Raw genomic sequence first — 20,244 nt, forward strand, 5'->3', positions numbered from 1 at the left:
CAGTGGAGGTTTTTTTATGGGGGTCCCAGGCAGTTCTGTTCCACACACATGCCCAGCCAGAGCTCATACCGCCCTCTAGTCCCCTGAGGCTGCCTCTGTGCAGTGGGCCCCAGCCCTCTCCCTGGGCTCATGACAGATCTCCAGGAGCCAGCCCTGGCTCGTCCCTGACAGCTCGCGTCTAGGGCTGGGGATCGCAGAGACCTTCTGTGCCAGTTTCCGTTCTGTCTGCCAAGTGGCTGCCACTTTCTCCTCTGAGCCTCAGAAGCTCTGCTTCTGTCCCCACTGATCTCCCAGCTGGAGAGGACGTCCCAGCATGAGGGTGCCTTTCTTTCTTTGCCGCTCCCTCCCTGCAGGACCCATCCCACACTGATTTTTAATTTTTTCTTTTTTTCTCTTAGCGGATTTTGTGAGAATCCTCCTGTATTTCAAAGCAAGAGGCACTCTGCCAGAGTTCAGTAGGTGTTCTGTGCGATTCATTGGGTTTGTAGATGTAATTCTTGGTGTATTTGTGGGAGAGGGTGAGCTCTGAGTCTCTCTATTTTGACATTTTGGCATGGTCCCAAGTGGCCTACTTTTAGCTTCAAAATGAAACTCGCCTTTAAATATAGGATTAAAAAAAAACTTACCAAAATTCAAAAGGTCAGAAAGACATTCATTTCCAATGTTCTCTTCATTGAGAAAGGATTTTATTTCACATTCCATTTTACATCTGAAATAGACATCTCAATCAGTTCTTCTACATCATAAACATATATATAGGTTTAAAAAATAACTAGCAGTAGAAACACTCAATTAAATATTTTTTCACCTGTTCATTAATTCAGATCATATACTAAATTCCTAACATGGATTAGGTGCATGCAGGACACTGAGACAGAAGCTTGGGTGAATACTCCAGGAAAAGTAATAGTCTGTGCAAGGCAATAGTGTGGTACATTATCACATCGTATCAGGTGGAGTGAGCTCATAGCTTTGGGAAGCCACTGAGGGCTTTAATTAAGCTGACCATTTCAGAAAGATTTCTAGGGCAGCAGGATAGAGGATGGGCTGGAAGGAGGGGTGACCAACAAAGATGGAAGATGAAGAGGAGGGGATAGGCAAACCTGGACCGATAAGGAGGCTATTTATAAAGTTCAGATACAATGAGGTCCTGAACCAGGAAAATGGGAGTAAAAGCATATATTTGTATACACCAAAAAAGTGATAAATCTCAATAATCCTTTCCTATATCATTTAAATATAGTCATTTTTGAGTAAAACTATAACCAACGCTCAATGGACATCTAAAAATATTGTAGTCTATCCCTGATTTATGGCAGAGTTAATGAAGTCATGAAAGAGTTTTGATATTATAATTGTTAAAATACAATGTTAAAAATGGTATAAAATAAGAAAATAGCAACAATTACCACACTTTAACACAATGATTATTTTCATTTCTGCATGTTTCTAGCCCTTGTCTACATGCGTGAATATTTTAAATAGTTGTAATTATGGCATATTTACCATCTTATATTGGGTCTTTGTAAATAATATTTTAAGATAGTTCTAAATAATTTTCATAATTATTTATTTCAGTGGCTGCAGAATATTCTATTTTATATATGTGCCATCATCTTCTAGGACAATTTACATCCATGGGACAGGGTTTTGTTATGTATAAAGGAGGGGTGCTGTAGTAGATGACACTTCACTGTCAATTTTTCTAGCATATAGTTTTTGTCAGAAGTATTTTTAGGATCACATTTGAAACTGTTACATGGAGAACGGGTGCATAATAGTCGAGTAAATCCAGAAGCTATTTCATAATGGGCTATTCTAAACAAAAACATAGCACTTACAAACCATCTAGCTCAGCCCCCTTATATTTCCTCCAACAGGAGAAGTGGTTTTGTTCATATAGGAGATCAACCTGCTACTGTGCAGGTGATAATTCTAGTAAGTTCCATCCTGGCTTCCTAGGTTAACAACCTGAGCCATCAGACAAGACCAGCCCCTTTCTCTAATTGTCCTAATTGCCTAACAAAATCCAGAAGCAAGTACTACAAGACTCTGGGACTAGCCTGTAAATGCAGGCTAACATTTCCCAAGTTGTTTTCTACAAAACAGAAATGTCAATAAGATACTAGGAAAAAGTGGAAAATGGTGACTTAAACAAAATCAGACACGTTTCCATAGAGCAAGATTTCTCAGAAACTTGATTATGCCAAAGTGCATTGAGGTTCTCCAACAAGGAGATGAAATTTAAAGTATTTTCCTAATTTATAGGACCATGAAATTCATTATTCTCCATGGAGTATCTTGAAGAATATTTCCGGATTTTTTTAGGATATAATTTAGGTAATATAGATAAAAACTCGGTGGACTCAAGAGCATTAAGTTGATAACTTTGGGGAAGAGAACTCTGCCTGTTCACCACTGACACGCTAGACTTGGTTCCAGGTGTTCACCAAGTTGGAACTCTGCAGCACATACAGCTGCTCCACATCTGAAGAAGGGCCACAGGTAAGCCAAATTTCCAAGTCCAAATCTGCCAATTTAAGTCCCTCCTAATGCTATTTAGCCTGTCCTCTGGTACCACCGAATATGACAGTACTACAAAAACCCTCCTGAGTTTTTGTGTGATCGTTTGCCTAGATGACATATTAATCTACTTCCTAGATATGCCCAGTTGCAATGCAATCACCTACAAGGTAAACCAGCCTGGTGAGGACCATTTTGAGCTCTCAGGAGTCTATTTCCAGGACAGGTCCTCATCCTTCCAGGATGCTGCCAAAGTTCTAGGTGTAGTAGAATCAGTCTCCTCAGAAAATCAAAAATTACCCAGAGCTTCCTGTGATCTCTAGGGTAACCACTTTGTTACCGATTTTGGAAGAACAGGTGAAACATGGGGTGCTGGAGAATGGAATGTCAGAATCCATTTATAGAAACAATACGCAAAGGGCCATGGATCATGAAAGGAAGAACAAGAGAGGATGTTAAAGTTTCTTCAGTGGAACTAACAGCCAGATCTGCAGAAAATTAGGGCACTGGAGCTGGCTTAAGTCCAAACCATCCTTCCAACAAGGAAGGAACTCAGCAGATCAGACAGCTTGGTAACTCAGACGCAGCTTCAGCTATTTGATCTGATCTGCTTCTCCCTACAACCCACCCCCTCCCCGGAATTTGGATCCACATCTCTCTTGAAAGTGTATCCCAAGCTATGCACCACAGAGGGCAGAGAAGGAAATCTCACAACTGTTGGCTAAGAAATGAACTTAGAGGGAATTCTCAGGTGGCCTGAGTCACACAGTATGAATACTGGTCTCAAATTCATCTTTAAAGACAACTTTTCAGACAACATTTAATTGTTGTTGGTAAAACCCCATGATATCCTCTCTGTGAAGGTGATACTTTCAAAATAATGCTTTAGAACTAAAATTGTGAGCAAGAGATCACATATATTTCTAACAGAAACTATAGTAAAAGTCGTAAGGCTTACAAATAGACAACTCATACTTTATTATTCAAAGGTTCTTATTAAAATAGTAATTGTAATTCTTTACCACATGGCCAATATAAATAACTTCCTCCTTAACCTCGAAAACAATTATTCTGAAACAAGGGAGCAAGTGTTCCTGGGAAAGTATATCAAGGTCTTCAAGGGGTGTAGTTTGTGCAAGTATATTAATAGTAAATATAATTTTATAAATTTAAATATTAAATTCTATAAATTTAAATATAAAATGTAATTTTATATTTTGATGTCAATTGTCTAGTCTTCTTAGTATAGATTTCCAAGAATTGAAGTTTGACAAATTTTTTTTTTTTTCCTAGCGGGCTAGACCAAGTAGATCTCAGGTAATGTGAATGGAACTCTGTGGAAAAAAAAAAAGAAACTGCTCGGCTCCGAGGTCAAAGAGCACAGGAGGTAAAGGCAAGTGATTCAATACCACCGCCACATAAACTAGCTTATTTACCATATGCAAATAAATTTAATCATCTGAACCTCAAAATTCTCATGTGTAAAATGGGGCTAATGATGAAACCTACCCTGTAGGGTTGTTGTAAGGATTAAATGAAATTAAGCATGTAAAGTACGTAACATATTCCCCAGCATATAGTAAATTGCCTAGCAAAAGTCAGATGTCACTGTGGGCCCTTACCTTCTGGGACCTGAGATTCTCAAATGAAGTCTCTTATGGAATATTTTACTTTTATTCTTTTATTAAAAGGGAATGTAGATTTTAAAGGTTGAGAGACACTGATAGAGCTTAAACTGATTTTATGGTGGTCCCTAAATTCTTCAAAAATCTAGCCATTTCTCGAACTTTCCTATCATGAATAGTTTTTACTTTACTGAACACACGTTGGAATTAGCCTACATTCTAGAATAACACAGAAAATTATCTTGGAATCCTTTTTTTGCCCAATTTTCAGCCGTACAGGTTTCAAGACATGAAGGTTCTTCCTACTTGAATGTCCCTTACTTCCATCGTCTTTGTGCCATTCCAGGTCAGCCAAAAGAACTACTTTCTATAATGATATGTATGTGCCTCTTCTATCTAGCCCAAGAACAGCTTATACACATGGTAAGAGATGTGTGCAACAGGCAAGATAAAAAACTTCCCCCAGTGTCTTTACATTTAAGCTGCATCAGTGAGCAAGTTAATTAAAACTTCCTAATGGCTTTCCTTTTTCTCATGTTTCAAGTTACACAAATTTTCAAAAAGATTTTTTCAACATTCTCTCTGTAAAATGTGACATTTTGAGGGAGAAGATGGGCCTGATTTGTTTTTATAACAGCAGTAGGAATGACAAAGTCTAAAATTTTATTTTTTCTTTAAGTTATACAATGATGTAAAACCATTTCCAATCATTGGCCTTTTACATCACAAGTAGGCGTCCCTTGCCAGAACAGGAAACTCCTATCAATATGAAAAGCACCAATGCCAAAAGTAAGGTTAATGGTATTTAGAAATTTAATTTGGAATGAGACCAAAAAACTGTCTAGTTTATATAAAATACAGCTTACAAATGTACATTTCAAAAAGAGTACTCTATAAATACCACCATCATTAAAGTAATATATTTGCCTCAAGGAAACATATCTGCCTTCTCTTTCTGTCTCGACCTTTGAAAAGAAATTTATATCTCAAAGATTACAGTTGAAATCAAGTGTAGAATCATTATTCCTGTCTTAATTCATCTTGAAGTGACTGATGGAAACAACAGAAAAAGTCAAAAATCCAAGTTGAACAAGTTAGTCATGATACAGCTGCATCTAGAAATCCTTCAACTTGAGTCCCTTCGTTCATTTGTTCATTCGTTTGCTGAAAGCACCTACCTATTTCCATGTATCCTACATAAAGATGAATATGATGGGGTGCTTGCCCCTGAGAAGTTTATCACTTCATAGGGAAGACAAATATACAGATAAAACACCATAATCCAATGTGCTAAGTACAATATAAACAAATACAAGTATGAATGGGAGGGTAGAAGAGTGAGTGATTCACAGATAGAGAAGATTATCTCTTCTTTTCCCTAAGGAAGGGAAAAGCCATGTTAATATATTCACTGGATTCCAGATTAAATTGAGGAAATGAAAGGATTTTAATTTGACTGGCATTCAACTGTAACTTTAAATTTTGATTATCATGGCTTAATTCACAGGGAAAGTTACAGAATATCTACTTAGATAAGTGAAACTTGTACGTGTTCTTACTGAGATTTCCATCACTTCTTACCTGACTTCATTTAGTCTTTGGTGTTCCTGCCACCACACTTGCTTGTGTTGCTTTATTAGTGTTTGTTCTTTAGATATCTTTGAAGTCTGCACTGCTTTTCTGATCTAGATTTAGGGGAATGAAAAGGAGCAATTTCAATGTTTTTACATGTATTTTTCTCAATAGAAATGTTTAGTCTGTATTTTCTAAGTTAAAAACCTATTTTTTTCCACCCTATTACTGCATGTTTTAACACTAACACCTTTCTAGGGAAAGGTGAAGTAATTCTATTTTCCATACATACAATAAATAACACCTTAATTCATCCAGCCCCAGAAAATTTTGCAAGAGTGTTCCACATATTTTCTTGCCTTTTTATGCATCTTCCCTGCCAGGCATCATTATTTCCATTTTATGAGGACCCTGAAGTTAAGAGAGGTTAAAAGACTTGGTGACGATCATCAAGCTCACAAACATCAGAATCACACAGAACCTTGGTGTTCAGGTTGGTTTTATGTGATCCTTCAGCACAGGGTGGGGAAAGGTCATTAGATAAGTTATTAGGAAGCCTGGCTTTAGTCCCACTTCAGCACCTGCTAGAAATGTGACCTTAAACAGTGCGTACAATTTTAATCTTTCAACTCCACGACTCTGTAAATGAATTTTTTTTATTTTAGGCAAATATTTATATGAAGGTACTAAGCAAAGAAATAGTGCAAAAATCAAGTAACTCTGAAACCCAAATTTACAACTAAATTTAAATTTTCTCTCAATTTTATGACTTTTAAAAAATATAGTACATAATTCATATTTTCGGGGTTTACTGATAAGCTGTGTCAGGCCTAGGTCTGTTTGCCATAAGATCCAATCTTGGTCAGCTCCCTGATCTGCTCCACATGGGAGACTAGCCTGTATTTCTCAGACACCCCTATCAACCAGCTTCCAGCTGGGTTCAGCCAGACGGAGACACTGGTAGTGGGAGATGGAGGGGAAGGAGGGAAGAAGCCAAAAGAGTACTCCTCCCACCTTCTCTACTGTCAGAGAGGTCTCCACCAGTGTCTGCATCCTCTCTATCGCTCCATTTCTTGACAATTCTACTATGGTTCCAACTATCCCTAGGTAACCTCAGCCTATGGGATGTGCTACACCCTTGCTCCTCCTAAATGTCCCTCTTACCCAGGCATAGCAATGACTCCCTGCTATTATAATTCCTGTATTGGTCCATAGTCCTCTGGCTTCTCAGCTCCATCATCTGTATAACTATTTCCTGTATTAAAGACCCTTCTGCTCTAAATCCCTAAGTGGCGTCTGTCTCCTGGTTAGACTCTGACGGACACTCATGTGTATGCTGAACTTGTGTATTACACATTCATACTTTTAAACATCTATAAAAGTGCTAAACCCAAATCAGAAACTTGATGAAATACGCATATTTTATATTTTCTCTGCTACTAGAATACTTAGTACCCTGAAAGCTTTAACAGATCAATACCGAAGATGTAAAAACTTCAGAAGTCCTAAAAAGACTCTTTACAATGCATGCTATTTCTAGCTGTCATTCACTGATTACTTTAACCTTGAGTTTATCTTTCTGCTGTGCTGGTTACTGATTCAGAATTAGAGGTGTAAGAAAACAAAATAACCTAAACATTACTTTAAAAAAGCACAAAGTCAAAGTCAAATCTTTGCTTAAGAGTGCTTCAATTATGAAATTTAGGAGAAAAGTACATTTAAATCAGAACAGGACACTGCAGGAAAACATTCAGCAATCTATGTTTCACTAAAAAAAAAAGTACATACAAAGTGTTTCTAAAAAAAGACACTCTAGTGTTTGCTTTAAGAATGCACAAAACTCATCCTATTTGCCATTGACAGTCTCTGAAGTTTGTTGCAGCAGGCACAACTTTTAAAATTAGATTTTTTTGATATATTTGGTTTATATTGTACAAAAAAATTAAAACATATTGGTGAAAGATGTAGACACATTTTTATAGCTTAAAAAAAGAAAATCAATGCTTCTGCCTTTGGGCCCAGGGAAAGACCAATTAAGTAGACAACGAAAGTCAAAATAAAACTACTGTTTCTCACTAGATACTTCCTATATTTTGCAGAACATAGTGATTTTTTGTAAATTCCCTCGTTGACCCTCCTTCTACCCTCAGGCCAAAAATAAAGAAAAATAATCTTAAAAGAACAAGAAGATTTAAAGTTGTATCTTTATCAATAGAGTGATTTCTAGGTGATTCCAGTTCATTTTGCTTAACAATAGACATTTGAAATCAGTATTTAAGGTGGATGACCATTTATGCAGAATACTGATGAATTAAAAATAACAAAAATAATACATTCATAGAAGAATCAGAAACTGGAGGTTTCCTATGAAGTTTATTATGATGATTTATTATGAGGTGCCTTGAAATGCCATGAAAGCCTTTTGGACCAGATAATCCATCTTTAGATATAAACAACAACAATTAATAGACAATTTAAGTGTTGGTTACATGTACACATGTCAAAATTATTGAGATGTACACTTAAGATTTATGTGCTTTACTATGTGTAAGTTATACCTCAGTAAAGAACTGTCAACATAAAGGTTTTTTTTAATTACACTAAGATGCAATTCCTCATCTATCAGGTTGGTAAAAACTCAAATGTTTAACAAGACACTGTGTAAGGCTATAGGGAAATACGCTCTTTTTTTATGTTGTTAGTGGAAATACAAAATGATGCAACACCCCCCCAACCTAGCAAACTTACTTATAGAAATCTATCTAGTGAGAGGGTATAGCTCAGTGGTAGAGTGTGTGCTTAGCATGCATGAAGTCGTGGGTTTAATCCCTGGTACCTCCATTAGGAATAAATAAATACCTAATTACCTCCCCTCCACCAAAACAAAACAAAACAAAACAAATAAGCAAAATGAAATCTATCTGAAAACTATATTGGCAAAAGTATAAAAAGATAAATGAACAAAGCTATTCACTGCAGCACTATTTGTACTAGAAAAAGACAAGCACACGAATTCCTTCAATAAGTGTTCTTGCCAAAATAAATTGAACTTGAATCTTATCAAGTCTCTGGATATAACTACCAATTTACTGGAAATACAAGAAACAGAAAAACATGTTAAATGACATCACCAGGATGTCATCAGCAAAATCCAAACTGTAAGAAACTGTAAAGGACAAATACTACAATTCAAAAAACAAATTATAAGAATATAAGAGGATGGAGGAGGAAACCTAAAAAATAAAAATCAATTGTAGTATATGAATATTATTTAGATACCAATTTGAATAAATTGTAAGAAACACTTTGGAGACAATCAGAGAAATTTAACAATGACTGATTATTAAGAAATTATTAACATTTTGATAGTAATGGCATTATAGGGTTCGGGGTTTTGTAGCCCTAGTGTTTTAGAGATACATGCTGAAATATTTATGGTGAATATTATGATGTCTGAGATTTGCTTCCAAATAATCTGGTGCAGAAGGAAATTGTAGGTGGGAGTACAGAGGAAACAATGGCCAAGAGCTGTTCATGGTTAAAACTGGATAATGTTACATGGAGATTAATGATACCATCACTCTAATTTTGCATATTCTTGCAATTTTCCATAATATAACATTTAAAAAAAAGAATTAGTACATGGAATACTTGAGTTGGACAAGAAGAAATAATCATTCTTGCTAAGTAAAGAAATTCAAATAAAAATAATTGTAAAGATCTCTTTTATACTTTAATTGGTAATGAACAGTTAACATATAATGTACCAAAAATTGGTCTCAGTTTTCAGTTCGAATCTACTATCTGGCTTCAGGTTCAATCTTAGCCTCTGAAGGACTAGATCATTCAATGCTCACATCAGTTATCTTATCTGACATCCCAGAACTTGTGCATGATCAATAACACAGCAATTACACAGGTGACCATCACATTTAATTAGTATAACAATACCAGTAATAAAAATCAGACAAGTCTTCTGAATGTATTGTTTATTAAAAATACTTGTGAATTTCTTTTCAAATAGAGCTAAGTATTCTAGATATAATTTGAAGCAAAAATCTTCTTATGTGCTTTAAATGTTAACATTCTATCATTCAGCTTAGCTATGTTTACATTTAATATTGCCACAATATATGCTATAATAATTAACAATGACTGTTAAAGCTGTTAATTTCATGTGCAAAAAATGAGCACATTTAGTTAGTAAAATAAATAGGGAATTGATTGATAATTCATACAAATATTGAGAGAATGTGTTAACTATATAGCATTAAGAAGACTAAAATACTATTTTTAGCCAGCACATATTTTATAAAAAGGTAAACAGTAATATAAGAAAGGATAATAGAGACAAAATTATCATAATTCTAGTTGGTATAGGCTGTTTGATATATTAGAATTCCTAATATTAAACAAAATGAACTATAAGAATATTTAATTTTCAGCTATCTAATCCCATTTAAGCCATGAGTCTTTCAAGAAAAAGTCCTATTTGAGAATTGTTCATATCTTACAAGAATAATTTAAAAGTGAAATGTCAACTTACTATCTTTAAATTAAATGAGGGGAGGGTGTAGCTCAGTGGTATAGTGCATGCCTAGCATGCACAAAGTCCTGGGTTCAATCCCCAGCACCTCCATTAAAAATAAATAAATAAATAAAATATAAATAAATTAAATGAGAAAGGAAGCCTCCAAAATTCATGAAAGCAACATTCCCAAAACATCTTCCTTAATCCAGATACAGTAAAAAATGAAAATTGTATAAAGAAAAGACATTGAAAGAAAATGATGAGGTATCCAGGACACGTTTCGTTCTCACTGACTGAAATTCAAAACAACAGATACTACAAAAATGCTTTAAAAGTACAATCCTTTATTATTATGAACCAATGGAGACTAAAAACGGAAGCAAAAAGCTTGTCAAAATGATTGCTATAGACTGTAAACCACTTTCAGTAGTTGAACGCTAGACATTTTTTGAGATTTGCCATGCTATGAATCCCAGGTACCAAGTTATTTCCAGAAAATATACAATGAAAAAGCTTCTTCATGAATTATACTCCATGAACAAAAAGGTTATTGATGTTATTTAAAATGTCAGTTGAGAATGATCATCTGTTTAACCTCACAAATGTATCACACAGTGACCAGAGAAGCAATATAGTAGCTGACAGTGCTGAGAAATTATCATTCCTGCATTTAATGTCAAACTTTAAAAACCACATTAATAATTTAAAATCTTAAATGTTTATTCTTTGATAGCAATTCTATCATCAAAGAGAAATTCACTTTGACCAAATACTGATTTTAACATTCAGTGATTCCATACTCATCCAAAATATGCATTTGGATAGATGAATAGATGGATGGACAGAAAGACAGACAGCTGAACAAAAAGATACATAGAGAGAGACAATATTAGCAATATACATATATGAATATATACACACAGTGGACTCCTGAACACACGGGTTTGAACTGCATGGGTCCACTTAATACATGCATTTTTTTTTTCACTAAATACTGCGGTACTGCATGATCCACAGTTGGTTGAATCTGAGGTTGCAGAACCGCAGGTATGGAGGAACCTCGGGTTCAAAGGGCCAATTAGGAGGGCTGACTGTAAGTTATACACAGATTTTCTTCCAGCAGATGGTCTGCACTCTAACCCCCAACATTGTTCAAGAGTCAACTGTACATATTCCAGTGCTGGAAAGGGTGTAGACAAAATGTTTGTGGTGATATTTTTATCACAATGATACTTTAAGAAAGATCTAAAAAACATTTATATTTTTTAGCCCAGACATCCCAATCATGAGAATTTATTTGCAAAAGGTGTCTATGCATAAACATATTTATGGAAGCATGATTTCCAATATTACAAGATTGGAAAAAATCTAAATATGCAAAAATCAGGACGGGATAAGGTATACATCTTTTTCTATTTAGAGTACTCATCACTCCTGTTTTTGTTTGGCTAATTATTATTGGCCTTGGGATCCCAATTCTAATGTCACTTTGTCAGAAAAAGCTTCCCACCCAATTAGGATCAAGTCCTGTTACTGTACATGAGACACTATTTTTAAATTGGAGCTTATACTTAATATAATTGTATTTCAGGGCTTATTTGATAAACACTGACTTCCCTCCCCATCTCCTGCAAACAGTACACCCCATGAGAGTAAGTGCTATAGTTTGCTCACCATTGTATCTTCAAGGCACATAATAAATATTTGTTATATGTCTATGCATGTATAGATCGTGTATATACAATGGATCAGCATAGAAGTCAGAAATATGAAAATAGTTTTATTATGATAATTATATAAGTGATTTTCTCATAAAATTTCCCAGAAAACACACACACACACACACACACACACACACACACACAGAGCTACTAACCTTTAGCTCTGTAGAGGCAGAAGCTAATTTTTTTGCTTCAGTTAATGCATACAATTGTTGATAATCTACTGGTTTATACTTGATGCTTCTTATTCCATTTTTCATATGGAATACCAGATTATCTGTTTTTCATTAAAAACAGAAAATGATGAAGAAACAGTATTGTGTTATTGAAAGTCAAAATAGAGTTATGGCAACATACTGACTGCCTGTCTTATTTTTAAAGATTTTTAAACAAATATGAGAAGTAACATATTATGACATTCATAGTATATTTGAACCTCTATCTCTGGAAATTTAAAAAATATTATCACTATATTCTTGCAAAAATTACTTCTAAAAGGGCATGAAAGGAAATACTTCTATTTTAAGTTAGTATATTGAGAATTTTAGAAAATATATTATCAAGATACAAAGTGTGACCATTCTTTTTATTTAAAAAGTGTTAGTCATCAAATGTGAATATTTAAGTATCACACTATTATAAATCAAGAGAAATAAATAGAATTTTTAAAATCATAGCTACATTTTTAACTTAGAAAAACTGAAATAGTTTTCAAATAAATTTTTTAAAAGGTTGAGACTTAAAGCTAAAAAATTTAATAGGCCAAATAACATTAAAATGATATAAAATGTTTGGGCAGGCATTCTCCATCCAAATATATAAAATGTCCTTAACATGATATTAACTTGATAGGAACTATTTTGATAAAGTAACATGATATTAACTATTTTGACAAAATAAAATAGAGGATACTATAAAGCCAAGAAGCATGAAATACAATAACCCAAGTGCAACAAGCAAAAAATGTACTTTTGCCTCCATGAAAAATTAACCTGTGCCCTGTAAAGCAATTGAGATTTAGTAAGTATATCATGGGTCACATGACTATAAGAAGGTTCCAAACAATTTTAGGACGAGCGCAATGAAGGAAAGAATGATTGTCCTGACCATTGTAAGGGAACTGGAGAAATCTTCAATGTGACCAAAAGATGAACCTTCTATTATTAAAACTTTGAAAATCAACATTTCAATTTTATATCATGCATAATCCACTATAAATCATAAAACAGGCTTAGAAGTAGAAAAATACCTGAGCTGTCATTCCTCTGAATTGTCATGAAGGGTCGGTCTGTTTTATTCATGTTTTCCGTATCTATCAAAGAAACAAAGACAGCTAAAATTTCATAATGTTATCCTTAAAACTGTTTTAAAGATATGTTCATTGTAGTGGTTTTTAAAATAAAGCCCAGGTCTAGGTGCCATAACTCTTTGTATTTTATTAAAATGTGTTTCTCCTTGCTCGTAGAAGCCTCCTTCTGTTAGTTTTTTCCCTTTGTGCTTTTCCTGGTCTTGGTCTCTTCTTCCATCTCTTACCTCTTGGTCCTCCTTTCTTGTGATAACCAATTATAAAGGTTTTTTTTTTACTTTTTAAGTAATATATTATAACTTTCTGTATTTTCTTTTGAAATCTTTTATTGTCACTTTGGTTAAGTGTATAAGTTTTGTTCCATAGTGACCTCTGATCCTATTTGACCAAGTGTTTTAAAACATTTTTGATATTTTTGACAAATTTCCCAAAGATTTCAAATTCTAATTGAAGTCTGTTTGACTGCTAGCTAACTTTGAGGTTTTCTAAAGGCTCCTGAGATATCTCAGAGACAGAAGTATTAAACTAATTACACCTATTCAGTATGTTAAATGATATGGGAAGCATTGTCAAATGAGTGGTAATAAATCTTCCTAGGTTATATTGTATGGGAAATGTTATTAATATAAATGTTCTAGAAATTATATGAAATTTCTAAAAGTTGAATATATCCTGCAAAAATGTTATCAGTTACAATTGTAGTAATTATCTTAAAATGTATGCCATAGCAATAACCAAGTTTGTCAATTGCATTGTAATCAGATTTTTAATTATCCCTTTTCTTTTAAATTGAAGTATAGTCAGTTTACAATGTTGTGTTAATTTCTAGTGTACAGCACAGTGATTCAGTTATACATTCCTTTTCATATTCTTCTTCATTATAGGCTATTACAAGGAATTGAGTATAGTTCCCTGTGCTATATAGTTAGACCGTATTATTTAATCTATCTTATATACAGTAGTTAGTAGCTGTAAATCCTGAACTCCCAATTTATCCCTCCACCCCCTAACCATGACTTTTTAAATCTTTTGTCATTTATAGACAGTTATTGTTTTGATCCAATGCTTTTGCAAAAAATGCTTCATCTTCAAGACTCATAGAAAGGACTTTTTGACAAGTACAGGTGTCATAAATTTTAGATCATACCACTGAACTGGGTAGGAAATTAAAGAAGTAAAATGGAAATCCTGACGACTTCATGAAGCTATTAACGGAAGATTAAGATCAAGGATTTGTCACCTATTAGGACTCAGAAGATGGAACATGGAACATGGTTATAATTTTTTTTAGTTTTTTTGTCTGAAATATTACTGGGTTTTTAATTTGTATGTTCCAGACATAAGGAAACCCTTTCCCTCAAGCTAACTATGACTTATAGTAGTTTGGTAAACTATACCTTCATAAATAGAGTTGAAACATTTATCTTTTCTCTCTACCTGATCCCTCCAGAGACTGGAAACCTTAGGTTCCCAGAAGCCTTTTCAGGTGAATAAGGCTGAAAAAACATTTAAATATAAAGTTAATTTTAACATATGTGATAGAGAATCTAAACTTTAAAAAATTCATAACCTCAACTAGTCTCTTTGGGGTAGGTAAACAATCAAGACTTCTCTAGAGATGAGAAAAAACAGCAAAGAGATCATTTATGTAACAAGGCAATCTTTTTACAGTGTTAAAAGTTTGTATTCTTCTCCTTCCTAAGAAAATCTCTTTTAATACACCAAAGAAGAAAATGTTGGGGAGGAGGGTATAGCTCAGTGGTAGAGTGCGCGCTTAGCATGCCCGAGTTCCTGGGTTCAATCCCCATTAAAAAACAATAATAATAAGTAAATAAACCTAATTACCTCCCTCCAAAAAATTAAAAAAATAAATAAATAAAAACAGAAAATGTCAGTTTACTTAGGCTTAAAATTGCACAACATATTAATAGTTTGTTAATTCTAAATTGCTTAACTGTGTAGATGTATAGATTAGCCAATTACCTCATGAGGGTAGATTTTAAAAGACGATGAGGATTCTGCTAGACCACACAGTGTGAGAACAATACTGAATCTGAAGAAATATCTTGGATGTAGCATCAAATTATAGCTTTTTTCAAATGAAAGATCTCATGACATTTTAAGCATTAGTTAAACCACTATGCCCAATGTCCCACTTACACAGTATTTTTCCAACCTGCCGTATTCTCTTTCAAATTCTAAGTACAATGGCACATTTACTTCCATTTTGAAACTTTATGCACTGTTGTTAGCATAGGGGAAAATTATTGTTCTGGAAAAATAAATGGAACCAAAAGATAAACTATTAGAGCTAATAAAAACAGCTACATAAAGTGCTCAGTTACATAATAAACATCTCATAATCAATTCTAACATAATGGGGTAAGTTCTCATTCAACAGAGCAACCAAAACAAAATAAACATAAACAAAATATATAAGCATAAACTGTACAAGAAGTTTGTAGGATTCATTTTCTAAAAGAGTACAACAATTTGGTAAAGGAAACAGAGCTTGAATAGAGAGAGAAACAATTCTGTGTACCAAATATTTAATAGTGGCAATTTGAGGGTAGGAGGATTATATTTGATTTTGATTTCTTTTTGTTACTTGAGCATATTTTCTAAATTTTTGTTTTTTTATAAGAAAAAGGAAAACATATTAAAAAAATACTAAGCAGGGGCAATAGTTATTTCACTATATATTGGGATAAATGCTACCACAGTTTTCATATTCTACCAGTTAAAAAAGAAACTGAATTTCATCACACCAAGGATCCTTTAAAATGTGAACTTGTACACAGGAGTAAAATTTTCCACTCTAACATTGAATTAACATTTCTTACTACTCTTTTCTTATTAAAAGACAGGATATACTAAGTACATTTGTAGAATTTTATAAAAGTTGGAAAAGCTAGCATTAAAATATTTACAAGGTCATTTTTTAATTCTCTCTGGGGAATAAATATATTAAACTATTTTTTTCAATTATGAAAGTACTGGTTAAATAATATCAAAATGTATAGACAACTATGAGGTAAAAATCAGAATTTCCAGGCTACTTGGCCCTAATACTCCACTTGGATTTAGCCCTGGTAGTCATTTTTAATGTTTTATTTTATATTCTTCTGAAGATTTTTTATGCACATACAAGTGCATATCCAATTTTTATGCAAATGCAATCATGATATATGTACAGTTCTACAAGCTGCTTTTCATTTAATAACTTCTCTTTCTATATCATTTTGTGTGCCCATGTTTATATATACGTGTATCTTTAGTGGTTGCTAAATGACACATATGTATATGATATATATGTTATTATCATTATTAATATATATTATTTAACCAGTACAAGAATCCGAAAAAGAAAATTCCAAAAATATTCTGCCCTTTTATTGCAAAACAAAATCTTTAAAATCCCTGCCGTTTTCGTAATTCTTATAAATTTTTTAATGAAGCAAATTCTACACAGTCCACCTTTATGAATTTTGCTATTTATAAAAATCCATAATAGCTCAAAAAGGACAGTTTAAATCAATCTCACTATTGAAAAGGATTCAAATACAAATCTACTAATCCCATATGCATTTCAGTCTGGGGAGCAGACTCAAGCAGAAAGAAAAGAATTAACCAAGGCAAGGGACCTAGAAGTTTCTGGGGACTTGAGAATTCCACAGAGAGTGGAGGTGAATTCAGTGGAGCCTCTCACGCCCTTACTCCCGCTATGTCCTCAAATCTATTTCAATCATTTTAAAAGCCCAGAAGAAAATGCATATATACCTAGTTTAAAGCAGTACATAGTTTAAAAAAAAAAAAAGTAGGGGGTGTGGGGTGGAATTTCCAGACACTGAGGTGGTGGGGTGGGGATTAGATGAATTCACACAGCTCACAATGATAGTCTCAGAAATCTGACCAGAAGCTGTGACTGGCAATTCCAAGTTTTGGCAAAACAACTGGGGAAATTTAGTAATTATTTATAAAGAAATACTATTCTGTCCCCAATGTTCTTCCAAATGTGGAACCCATAAGAGATAAAAGTGATCCTCTGCTAGGAAAAGACTCACCACTTGTCCTGCTTACTTGAGTTGCCATTTTGGACCTGCTGAAACTGAAGACTTTATCAGCTTTCTTCTGACACAATTTGGGAACCCACTTTCTCATCCTACACACCTGGAGTTGAAGTTAGAGGCTTCTCTGCTTCCTCCTGGCCCCTTTTACTGCTAAACTCTTCATTCATAGACAGGTATCATATAATTCACCCCTGCAAATCATTTGTACAGATTTTCACAATACCCTTTTATTTGTTTTCCTAGACCCAGGATGAGTGATGTCTCAGAATCCTACGTATTTCTGATCTAACAAATGGTTTCCTATTGCTTTCCAGGACAAGGTTCAAACTCTGCATAGTTGACAAGGACCTTTTACAGCTCTTGCCTATTTAGCCCATTCTTTCCCCATTATACCATAAGCACACTACTCTGCATTCCCAAACCACTTGCAAATCCCTGACCACACAATATGTGTGGAGGGCAGAACAATGGCTCCCCGAAGATTGCCACATCCCAATCCACAAAACCTTTGAATACATTATATGGTGAGGGAGAATTAAGGTTGCAGCTAATCAGCTGATTTTATCTGTGGAAAGTACTTGGGATTACCCAGGTGGGCCTGATGTAACCACAAATCTTCCTTTTAAGAGGAAGGCAGAAGAGTCATAGAGAAGGAGATGTGAGGACAGAAGCAGAGGTCAGAGAGAAGAAAGATTTGAAGATGCTACCCTGCTGGCTTTGAAAGGGGAGGGCTGGGACCACGACCCAAGGAATGCAGGCTATCTCTAGAAGCTGGAAAAGGCAAGGAAATAAATTCTCCCATAGAGCCTCTAGAAGGTATGCAGCCCTGTTGAAAACTTGATTTCAACCCAATGAGACCTATTAGGGACATCCAACCTCTGGAATTGTAAGACAATAAATCTGTGTTATTTAAGCCATGAATTTTTTATTTGCAATTGGTTATTTAGCAGTGGGAAACTGACAATGCTTTTTCACACTTCCCTGCCTTTGCACATGCTGTTACCTGTGTGGGGGATGCCTTCCCAGCCCTGGCTTCTTCTGGCCAATGCCTACCTATTTTTCAGTCTCATTTTAAGCATCCCACAGGAGCCTCACCTAATCCAGGTGACGATTTTTTTCCTCTCTTGTGTTGCTATTGTACTTTGTGTATATCCCTTCTGATGCAGTTATTCATTTGTCCAATGGTTACTGAACATCTATCACAGACTAAGGGATATAGATTTACTCAGTTTCTACTTCATCTGAAGTAGCCCCTTCCCCCCTCAATCACTCTTTATCCTCTCATTCGAATTCTTTTCCTTCATAGCACTTCTCACTATAAGGCACTATGTATTTATTAGTTTATTTACTTATTGCTCAATTCTACAACTAGGATGTATGAAAGCAAGGCCTTTGGCTGATCATCTCAGTTTCTCCAAAGTGCCTAAAATAGTGCTGACATATTAGACACTCAATATATATTTGCTGAAAAAGCATCAAGTGATTTTATTTTCAGATCATAGTCCTGTCCCTAAAGCTTGGTGTTTGAGGCAAACACATAGTTTTCACCTCCTCTTCTCCAATTTTTAAAAAAATCTAGGCTCACCTGTATGAGATAAATTATTATAAAGAACAAACTCCAAACCAAAATGGGCAGTGGATTGAGGTATACATCAAGAAGTAAGGAAAAAGAAAAACTCCCATGTTATCCCAGTGAATCTCAGCACTGACTGCAAATTCATGTTAACTACAGTTGCAGGTGCCCCTTGACCAGCTATTCAGCTGCCAGTCACAGCATACAACCCCCATCCCCAACACGCAGAAACCTGGGCAATGTCTCTATTTACTAGTAATCAAAGGATGTCTCTGCCATTTTGGTATCCAAGAGCTTGAGGGTAAGAAGGACATTCTTTGCATAGTAGACACACATTATCTGGTCTTTCTTACCTCCAACATATATTAAGTGAAAAAAGCAAGTTGCACTATGATACATACCATATGATACCACTACATAAACAAGCTCAGACACAAAAGAATGCTGTACAACCGCCCTGCCAGCTCTCTTTCTCTTTCCAAAGGGAAAAATCTACAGGTTATAAAAACAGACCAAACTAAAGAGGATACTGTAGCTATCAGTTAGTTTTAAAGGGGACTTTAGTTCCATCCGTAATGAAATCTTGGTTTGTGTGTTTTTTTTGTTTTTTTGTTTTTTCACAAAAAGAACATACACATGTGTATGTTAAGAGTAATAATTAAGAGTAATAAATATTACCCCAAAAGGTCTTACTCCCTAAATAATTATATTACCTATTATAGAATTAATGTGATTATATTCAAGTTTCTAAGTGATTATCCTGTGGGTTCTGTTGGTGAGAACCCCACAGCCTGGCCACCAGATCACACTCACCTCTGAGCCTGCCACACTTGGACAAGTCCTGGAGCACCTCGACCCTACCAACTTGCAACAACCCAGTGGCACCCAGCCTGAAATATCCAGTTAACATTATCTGTAGTTTTGGATATAATTCAATAATTGTTACACAAATTTGTTGTGCCTTGTATAAGAAATTTCTTTTGACATCTTCTTTAACAAGGTGAAACACAGCACTCTTTCTCTTGATTAATGATCACAAATGCATTGCTCTTTCTTCTGATCCTAAGCTTGTTCATTAAGAGAAAAGTGCCAACATCAAGCTCACAAGCCAGGTTACAGGTTACAAAATTCCAACAACTAAATGGAATTTTGAGGTGGCTTTTCACTATTACTGCTGAGGAAATGCTATTGTCTGACATTTAGAAGTGTGGCAGACACAGCTAGGTGCCAATATCCACTCTCCCTGTTTTCCTTCCTAATAGAACCCAATTTTGTTCAGGGTTAAAGCACTGGCTTTCCTTGATACCCCTGAGGCTACCCAAG

The 20,244-nt window shown here is 34.7% G+C and overlaps 1 protein-coding gene across 1 annotated transcript in view; it reads right to left on the bottom strand.

Moving 5' to 3' along the window:
* CCDC148 (coiled-coil domain containing 148) overlaps window positions 1–20,244 on the bottom strand; it is a 314,087-nt gene that overhangs the window by 248,243 nt on the left and 45,600 nt on the right. The window contains exons 3-6 of the mRNA XM_064484812.1: window positions 13,222–13,284; window positions 12,128–12,249; window positions 5,730–5,833; window positions 627–709 (exon numbers count right to left, since the gene is read on the bottom strand). Coding sequence (XP_064340882.1) covers window positions 627–709; window positions 5,730–5,833; window positions 12,128–12,249; window positions 13,222–13,284 — 372 coding nt within the window. The remainder of the gene's footprint in view (window positions 1–626; window positions 710–5,729; window positions 5,834–12,127; window positions 12,250–13,221; window positions 13,285–20,244) is intronic.

This window comes from Camelus dromedarius, chromosome 4 (genome assembly GCF_036321535.1).
Source record: "Camelus dromedarius isolate mCamDro1 chromosome 4, mCamDro1.pat, whole genome shotgun sequence".
Lineage (NCBI taxonomy): Eukaryota > Metazoa > Chordata > Mammalia > Artiodactyla > Camelidae > Camelus > Camelus dromedarius.